Raw genomic sequence first — 10,000 nt, 5'->3', positions numbered from 1 at the left:
GAGAGAGATTGTGTCAACATGATTACAGTGTTCTCATTGTAAGCCCGCGTATACACAAGTGTCAATTACACATACTTTGGTTTCAGTGATATATATATGATACTTGAGTTTGACTATTTAATCAAGATTTCTTTTTCCAACTCAGTTAATGACGATAATGAATAAAGAACTACTCTTCTCGTTCACTCTATCACGTCTTTTGTGATTGCGTGAGTAAGCTGAGTCAAACGTGGTTGATTTAAGTACCAGCTATTGTAACGGTCACGCTAAACTCAGTCCATTGTATCTTGAGTGAGTTGTTGAGAAAAAGAGTGATGAACCCGCGGGTTAAAGAAATGTTTATTAGTGTGTGTATATACAGATGCAAATAGAAGAATTTTAAACGCAAATATGGAGTTTTTGTGTTTGTTTTTGTGTGTATATACAGATGCAAATAGAAGAATTTGAAACGCAAATGCTGTTTTTTTTCCTGATTGTGTATTGGTCCAAGACGGAATGCATATTCCCTAGTTCCTAATCTTACATAACCTACATCTAATTTTATACAACCTAACCTAACCTGACAAACCCGAACCGAAACCGAACTAAACTATCCCAAAGCTAATCAATCAAACCAACCCTCAAGTTAATTAAACTACACCCAACCTACTGGTCCCCAACCTTAGACTGGGTACAGTTCGCGTTATTTAAAGAAGGATAATGCACTTGCACGACTACGGGGCGCCGTTGCATCCTTACTGCTGCGAGGGATTCCCGAGGATGGCGAAACCACGGGGAAGTTTTGATCCTGATGGCAATGGGATCTTTTTAGCAGCGCCATTAGAGTCTGGGTATGACGTCGCCAGTGGAAAGAGAAAGTGTAGCATGCAGTATATAGAAGTATCATGCGTGTGTGTGTGTATATATATATATATATATATATATATATATATCTATTTATTTATTTTTATATGTATATATTATATATATATATATATATATATATATATATATATATATATATATATATATATATATATATAAATGTGTGCGTGTGTGTACAACACAAACACATGCACGCACGCACACGCACACATGCACGCACACACACATACACACACACACACACACACACACACACACACACACACACACACACACACACACACACACACACACACACACACACACACATATATATACATATATATATATATATATATATATATATATATATATATATATATATATATATATATGAATAAATAGATAGCTAGAGATAAACTCCATAAAAGAAGTAAAAATGCTATACAGGAGTGTCTCTTTTCATCTGTTCATTCATATATCTTATCTAATCTCTCATCAACGACGATCAGAAGACAAAAATTAAGTGATTTGAGAATTCAATTGTCTTGAGATGTATTCCCTTAACAAAAATGAGATAAAATGAAATATGTATCACGCACACATATATATCTCTCTATATAAATGCACTGTTTGAACACAAGTAAACAAATTTGATTGTGGCAGATAGCTATGACCACATAAGTTTATCTATTAACAACTTCGCCAAGGTAAGACTTCGAGTAAGAATGCATTTAGAGTGTAAAAAGGTGATAAGATAACATGGAAGTTGTCATGTATACTTTATAAGATAGCTGTTATATATCACAAGAGTACATATACCATACACCAAACTACAACATTTCATGTGTAAACAATTCAAAAGTATTGGAGTAATGTGAATAATACTGTATTGTCATTTACTGTACAAATAAGTTTATTGTTTTCCTTCTTTATGCATATAATTGCATTGATCAGGTGTCTGGCTAGAGCAATTTAAATTAAGAAGCAGCAACAGCCATAGGAATAAACAAGGATGGGGTATTGATAAGGCTTTATCATAGTGAATAATGCTAATGTTGAAAAGGATAATACTGATGATAATGACACCTTTTTCTTTCAGCTTTTCGTATTTTAGGGGTCACCACAGCAGATTATCTGTGTCTATCTTCCTTTGTCCTCTGCATCCTCTTCAGTCATCCATGAAACTCCTCTTGGGCCTTATTCTCTTTCTCCTTCCCGGTGATTCCACATGCCTTGTTTCCAAACTGTTTCACATGTGTTCTTCTTATATATTCCTTTCTGATCTTATCCTATCTTGTTACCCCCAGTGAGAACCTTAATATTCTCATCTCTACCACCTCTGATTCTGCCTCTTGCCTCTTGGTTAGAGCTACTGTCTCCAAACCATACAGCATCACTGGTCTCACTGCCACGCCATAAGCCTCCCTTTTCAAAATTGCGGATATTCTTTTGTCACAGATCACTCCTGACACTCTTCTCTAGCCATTCCATCCCCACTTGTATTCTCTTCCTCACTTTCTTATCTTACCCACCATCACTATGCACCCTTGATCCCAAATACTTAAAATCATCCTTTTTCACTTCTGTGCCTTGCATTCACACTGCATTTCAACAATCCCTCTCATTCACACACATGTACTGTCTTATTTCGGCTGACTCTCGTACCAATACTCTCTAGTGCATGTTGCTGCTTTTCCAGGTTAGCTTCAACCTCCTTTCTAGTATCTCCGAAGATCACTATGTTATCGGCAAATAACATAGACCATGGAGATTCCTGTCTTATAATATCAGTCATTCTGTCCATAATCATTGCAAACAGGAAAGGGCTTAGAGTTGATACCTGGTGCAATCTCACCTCTACACTAAACCATTCTATTGTTCCAACCACACACCTCACTGCTGTTAGATTGTTCTCGTACATATGCTGCACTATACTTACTTTCTTCTCATTCACTCCAAACTTCCTCATGCCATTACACAATTCATCCCTTGGCACCCTATCATATGCCTTCTCTAGGTCCACATACACAGTGCAGCTCCTTCTGGCCTTCCCTACACTTTTCTATCAACATTCAAAAAGCAAACATGGCATCTGATGTACTCCTACCTGGCATGAATCCATAATGCTGTCCACTGATTGTTACTTGTGCCCTTAATCTAGCTTCTACCACTCTTTCCCAGATCTTCAGACAATGACTTAATAGTTTTATTCCATGATAGTTTGTGCAACTTTGTGCATCTCCCTTATTCTTCAAGATGGGCACCAGAATACTGCTTCTCCACTCTTCAGGGATTCTCTCCTCCAATTAAATGTTAGGAAGATCACTGCTATATCCCCTCAGCATCTCTACACCTCTACTGGAATATCATCTGGACCTACTGCCTTTCCATTTTCCATTCTCTTCATAGCATTCCTTACTTCAGCTCCACTTACTGCACGACTTCCCCATACACCCTTGGGGCTTCGGCCATTATTTCCTCTTTTGCATTCTCCACATTCGACAGCTCTATAAAATAGTCTTTCCACCTTTATAGCACACTCACCTTCTCAGGCGCTGCTGAGTCCCTCTGCTTGACCTGTCTGTATAAATCTTTCTCACCCTCTTTTGTATCCAACATATACAATTTGCTTTTGTCACTTCCCTTTTAACTTCTTTCCTCCTCTTTCTAAATTCACATCTGCTTTCTGTCTCTCTGTATATACCACTTTTTCTTTGCCAACCTTTTCCTCTTAACCCTATGACAACGGTGCGTCACACTCGTGTGACACAGCTAAACTCCTGATGCCGGGGCATCATGCCAGTGTGACGATTTCAATGCAATATTGCAATCGCCCGGCTTAGGGGTTTTCGCGAAGCACGTGCCCCGTCGGGAAAGGGTTAATGCAGTCTTGTACCTCTTCATTCCACCAGCAAGTGTACTTTCATCATACCAGATGAGACCCCTTGCACCCTCCTTCCAGCCTCCCTGACAATTCTTGCAGTTGTTTCCTAGTCATATGGTAATTCCTCACTGTCTCTCAGTGGTTGTACCTAAAGTTCACTCTGCATTCTTCTTTCTTCAGCTTCCACCATTTAGTCTTTTATTCTGAGCTCTCTTTCTGCCTTTTCTTCACACACATAGTCATCCTACAAACCACTATTCTATGTTGAATTGCTGCACGATCCCGTCACTACTTTACACTTTACTGTCAGATTACACATGATATAATCCACCTGTGTGCACCTTCCTCCACTCTAGTATGTCATTCTGTGCTCCACCTTCTTGATAAAGAATGAGTTTAGTACAACCAAATCCATTCTTTTAGCAAAATTAATTATCCTCTACCCTTCTGCATTCCTGTTCCTAAGGCCCTATGTCCCCATTACCCTCTCATCCCCCCCAATATCCTCGAGCTACATGCCCATTGAAGTCTGCCCCAATCAACACTCTTCTCTTGGGATACCGCTGATGATGATGACATGATAGTAATAATTTGGGTAATGAGGATGATATTATAGGCAGCTCTTTTTACATGGGAGTTTCTTATGTAATTCTGATGACATGATCTAATCACATTGATTACGTCTCAGAAGTGTAAATGTAAACATTTGTTACAATTGTTAGACAATAAAAAATTTGCTTCTTTCTGAAATTTGTTTGTAACCCTGAATGCTTTTATATATTTGTTCATATGATAATATCAGTTTAAAAAATAAATATATTAGGGACATTTAAAGAAATCTCGAGCAAATATGTTTATTAGAAACTTATTGTGAAATTTATTGATATGGCATAAACATTTCCTTAAGAAGCTTATCACCTTTATTTCTATAAGCGTTATATAATCAATACAACTACCCTTAAAAATATCTTATACAAAGAAGACAAATATCACTGAGCCCCTCTTGTCGAAATAAACATTCCTCAGAGTACAGACAACAAAAAACTATTTTTTTTTTAGACTGAAAGAAAAGAAACCTTTCCGATCACCTTCTCAAAAGTCTTTATCCGGCGATGAAAACAAGCGACCCGTCAGAGGAGATGTTATTGGGGACCCGACAAAGGTCACTGAATTGTTCATGGCTAGACTAGAGTTGAGGACAGAGGCTCTCACAGAGGAGTTGAGATTGCTGGCGTTTATTGTTGTGTTGAGGGGCTCGCGGGAGGCGTAGCGCATTGGGATGTGCTGGACCTGTCCGCTGCTCCAGACCTGGTTGAAAATTATAGGAAACGGAGATTAAAATAATGACGTTAATGAGGATCACCATGTTGAAATAATGAAGATGAAAATGACAATAAGAGTGATGATGATAATTATGAATAGGAGAGAGAGGAGGAAAGGAAGGAGCATAAAAAAATGGAAAAAAGATCAAGAACAAAAGCAAAGGAATCAAAGGAAAATATTCAAAACTGAATACATCTTATTTGTTAAAGAATATTATTGATGGCCAGTTCAATATCATTTTTACTTAGGGTGAAAGTCAGAAACCTATCAAGTTAGAACTCAACAGACTAGTCATGACACAAAGTTACAATACCATTAACAAACTCTCAAAGTGAGAGCAATCATTTAGTAACAGCAACTTTTCTTACCACAGAAAGGACAGCTCCAGTATTTAAATTATGCTGGAAACTGACACTGACTGGAATGTGACCGGGCTCTCCTCTTATAAATCCCCTGGAATAAATGGGAAGCATTAGCTATGCAATTGCAGGTCAAGATTCTGATAATACCAATCCATTAAGTATTTAAATTTTGTCAACACTTCTCATATTCTTGGATATATGACTCGGAAAGGACTAATTTTCAAATTCTCTTTTTCTTTCTTTCTCATAATAAAGTGAAGCTAAACAAAAATTCCTTACCCAGGTGCCAGATGTAGTGAGGGGTGAGTGTGGGTGTGGAACAGAGCAACACACTCGGTATCACGGAACACTACGGCAAGGCGTTCGCTTCTAGGGTCCCAAGCCAACTGTTTCACTGGCCCTCCAACTCTGTTTTGAAGAAAGGAGAGAGTAAGGAATAAAACAAAATCAGAAAAAAAAGAAAAAAAAAAAAAAAAAATAATAATAAAGAAAAAATAAAAGAGTTTTCCTTTTTTTGCTTTTGTTTTCCAAGAGGTCTGTGAGGTCTGGTGCCCTCAGTTGAGTGTCCATTGCTTCCTGGGTGGCTAGGTTATGTTTTTCATCTTTCTGCCTTGGACTTTCTTCTCATCTTTCTGACCCGTTAACAACCCATGAGAAGTGCACACGGGGTGAGCAATTGGCTAGCCCGCTGAGTTTCACGGGCTGCCAGCTCGTATTCCTTTTGGTGGCACAACGCAAAGACGTGGAACTGGCACCCAGCCCGCCGTCTGCTCATAAAGTGAGATGGTTAGAGGTTATTGTCTTGTGTTAAAGGTTTGCAGAGTTGCTTGTGTGAAATGGGTTGCTCAATGTGATTTTGGTTTTTCGCTGACTCCTGATAGAGAATGGAAGTTTTGAAGTTTGCTTCAGGGTGCTGAAAGAAATTTTCATCTTCATCCTTGCATTGCCGTGATTTTTCGAGCCTATTTGGTGTGTGGCTTGTGTTTGGCAGGATATTTTGCAGACCCGAGTTCAAATCCCACATCTCTAGAGGAATTTGGTTTTCTATTTCAATTCTATTCCACTCATGACAGAGCATGTATTTTCCTCATTTCACTCCAGCCTGCAATATTGCAAGCTCCAGTAGCTTCTTTTTACAGAAAGTTTTACCTACCTTATTCCAAGTTTTTTTAGTTTTTTTTTTTGTGTGTGTGTGTGTGTGTGTGTGTGTGTGTGTGTGTGTGTGTGTGTGTGTGTGTGTGTGTGTGTGTGTGTGTGTGTGTGTGTGTGTGTGTGTGTGTGTGTGTGTGTGTATGTGTGTGTTTGTGCGTGTGTGTGTGCGTGAGATAAAGTCAAGAAATATATTCAAATACAAATGCAACTGCAATGTGTATATACAAACATAATGATGTACAGTGTGTATACATGTGTATATGATGTGAAAGGGTATCAGTTATATTCCTATGACATTGTAGTGAACCAGTTCATTAAACCCATTCCCGCCGGGTCTGTTTCGTCTTTTATGGCTTCAATGCCGGGGCTCTCGAACGCATAGGCCTAAATCAGTTATATCATTGACGGCGTATGCCGGCACCCGGTGCTATCATATTACATAATCGCCATCTGTGGCCGGTGGTATTGGGCTAATTACCTGTTATTGACCTCACTAGGTATGGGCTGGGTCAAACACTAATATGTAGAGCTATTCATGATTTGTGAATTATTATATACAGTTATGAATATATTATTTGTCTTTGTTTGTTACAAGCAGGAGTGTGCTTTGTGTGTGTGCACTCAAACACCCTGTCACATCCCTCTTTTCAACTGAGGGCCAATCAGGTAAGCATGCCTGGAAGAGGGCCAACAAAGATGACTGTGCCCAAGGGGAGTTTTGGGCATTACAGGGAAACCTAGGCAACCATGAGTATGAGCCGCTCTCACAAAGGGGGAGGGTCATCTCGAACAGGTACAACGTGTATCACGTGACTTGAGGGATTACGAGCAGCTGGTTAAAAAACATTGGACCACCACAACATGATATTACTTTATCCATCATAAATGGGTTAAAGGTATTGAATAGAAAGCTGTGATTTTCTTTCAATATATCTATTGCTAAATTTTACTTTACTTTCTTCTTAACCCTATGACGAGTTGGCGTCCACACCCGCGTGGTGACAACACCAAAATGCCCGGCCGGGGGCGTCAAAGGCCAGTCAATGCATTTCATTGCAATATTGCACTGTCGTCCGGCATAGCATAGTTCGCTTCGCGGAGTGGGTGCCCCCGGGTTAAGGATGTGTTATTCTATTTATTCATCTTGATAAAAGGGATGCAACATACAAGCCGATTAACCCATTTTGGACAGGTGATAGATTTGTTTGCTTCACACAATATGCCTTGACTATTCCCACTCTCTTTTAGTCACTCATTGTAAAACTAGAGCCTCTTTTGTATTTTAATTTTTGTGTTTTATCTTATTACAAGACTTATGTGTCATATCACAGGCTCTATCAATGCTGTAGTTGACTAAAATTGTAGTACAGGGTCCACATCAGCTCCTTATTTTCTTTATGCTCAGTGTAATAAAAGTATTGCTGTGTTATGGAAGGACAAAAGTAAATTTATTTTTTTTGTATTCGTGTACTGTTATGAAAGAATACGAAACATAAAATATCCACAATGAAGATAACATGAAGAGGTAGGGAAGAGGAGGGAAACCTGTGCTTATGACTGTGAGTGCCACAGTAAAAAGCATCCCTATTAGCAGAGGCACACATTGTAGACACTGGGCATGGTTTGAGTCACCGTCCTCTTCTCCTTCTGCCTGCACATCATTCATTAACCAAGGATAAGGTTAGAGACTCCCTAAACTCATCCACTGTATGTAAATATGTATGTGGTAGCTGTAATACCGCCTATGTTAGAAAGACCACCCAAAACCTTTCCATTAGGGAAGACCAGCACAAAGGAATCTCTTTCCAGTCAAAATCTAGATTGAGTAAACCAATGTTTCCATCAGAGATTATAGTGAAGTGCATGATCACCCTATCAATAATTGCAATTTTTTCACTCTGCTACCTCTGATTCAGAAATATGTATTTTGGAAAGCATATGTATATGGAAATTGAAACCTGAACTAAATGAATATAGCTCATTGGCCAATCTTGAAATACTAAAATAATGCAGTCACCCCTATATCCATTTTCTTTTTTCTTGACAAGGTTAATGTGCTTTTACTTCTTGATACTTTTTTACTCTGTGTACAACCAACCAAAATATGGCAAGTATCTATGTTATTTTATTAATCTTTGTTTTACCTTTTTGATGCATTTGTATTAATCTTAATTATGTTGTCTTTTACTAATTTATTACTTTTAACATGTACATTTTATTACTGATGATGAGTATTGTAATACTCGAAATGTCTGAAATAAATGATGTTCCCTGCTGCCCAGGCTGTTACTTTTCTTATTAAGGCTCGCTTCACAGCATATATATAAATATATATATATATATATATATATATATATATATATATATATATATATATATATATATATATATATATATTATATATATATATATGTACACACACCCACACCCACACCCACCCACTCACACATACACACAGACACACATACACATATATATGTTTGTATGTGTATATATATATGTATATAGAAACACCTTAGAAAAAAGGATACCATAGAACACTGTTAGATACAAAAATATTCTTTTATATAAAACAAGGAAATATATGCAGTGCTTATGAATAAGTGATACATGAATAAACAACAAAACAGTAATCAGAGTCGACATATACTTACGTTACAATATCCCCGCTCTCATCAACGACTTCAGTGGGAGTGAGGTCAGCAACCTGTGCTGCGACCTGTGTCCCTCCCACTCCTTCGCCAGGGATGAACCCCAGGTAATACATCAGTGGGTCATCTTGGGTCACAAACAACAGAAGGTGACCGGCACTCGACCAAACAGCCGACTGGATGGGAGATTCCAAGCTCCACTGTTCGTATGTCCAGTTGCTGGTTTCAAACACACTGAAATGGAGACCAACCTAAAGTTCAAACTAATGCCATGGGTTCATTTAAAATTGGTGTGTTTTGAAAGGATTGTCTCTTATACACTCTAAAAGATTAAATCATGAACAGATACCTTCTTGCAAGACAATTTGACTTCAACACAGTTGGTAATATGAATAATAAATAAATGAAATCAGACATAATGGATAAGACAGAGAGAGAGAGAGAGAGAGAGAGAGAGAGAGAGAGAGAGAGAGAGAGAGAGAGAGAGAGAGAGAGAGAGAGAGAGAGAGAGAGAGAGAGAGAGAGAGAGAGAGAGAGAGAGAGAGAGAGAGAGAGAGAGAGAGAGAGAGAGAGAGAGGGGGGGGGGGGGGCACAAAGATAGACAGAGACAGAGACAAAGAAGGCTAAAGAAATATATCTAACCGCATATTTTTGCTTGTGTATGCAACAAAAAGTCTGGAACCATCAGGGGACCACAGCACAAGGGAGACGCTTCCACCCATCCCACTGTGGACGACAACAGACTCCTCTCTACCCACATCCCACACCACAAGCTGACTGCT

General features: G+C 38.6%; 1 protein-coding gene across 3 annotated transcripts in view; it reads right to left on the bottom strand.

The window, feature by feature from the left end:
• Positions 1-4,570: 4,570 nt before the first annotated feature.
• LOC122257592 (aladin) overlaps positions 4,571-10,000 on the bottom strand; it is an 11,188-nt gene continuing 5,758 nt past the window's right edge. For all 3 annotated transcript variants that reach the window (XM_086546441.1, XM_086546442.1, XM_043022964.2), the window contains exons 7-11: positions 9,861-10,000; positions 9,222-9,452; positions 5,695-5,823; positions 5,422-5,506; positions 4,571-5,038 (exon numbers count right to left, since the gene is read on the bottom strand). The exon at positions 9,861-10,000 is cut by the window's right edge and continues 30 nt beyond it. In XM_086546441.1, coding sequence (XP_086402567.1) covers positions 4,823-5,038; positions 5,422-5,506; positions 5,695-5,823; positions 9,222-9,452; positions 9,861-10,000 — 801 coding nt within the window. In that variant the 3' untranslated portion in view covers positions 4,571-4,822. The remainder of the gene's footprint in view (positions 5,039-5,421; positions 5,507-5,694; positions 5,824-9,221; positions 9,453-9,860) is intronic.

The sequence above is a fragment of the Penaeus japonicus genome, unplaced genomic scaffold, assembly GCF_977035675.1.
Source record: "Penaeus japonicus unplaced genomic scaffold, GWHDUDI00000001_assembly GWHDUDI00000018, whole genome shotgun sequence".
NCBI lineage: Eukaryota > Metazoa > Arthropoda > Malacostraca > Decapoda > Penaeidae > Penaeus > Penaeus japonicus.
This window is presented reverse-complemented; position numbering and strand designations above follow the sequence as displayed.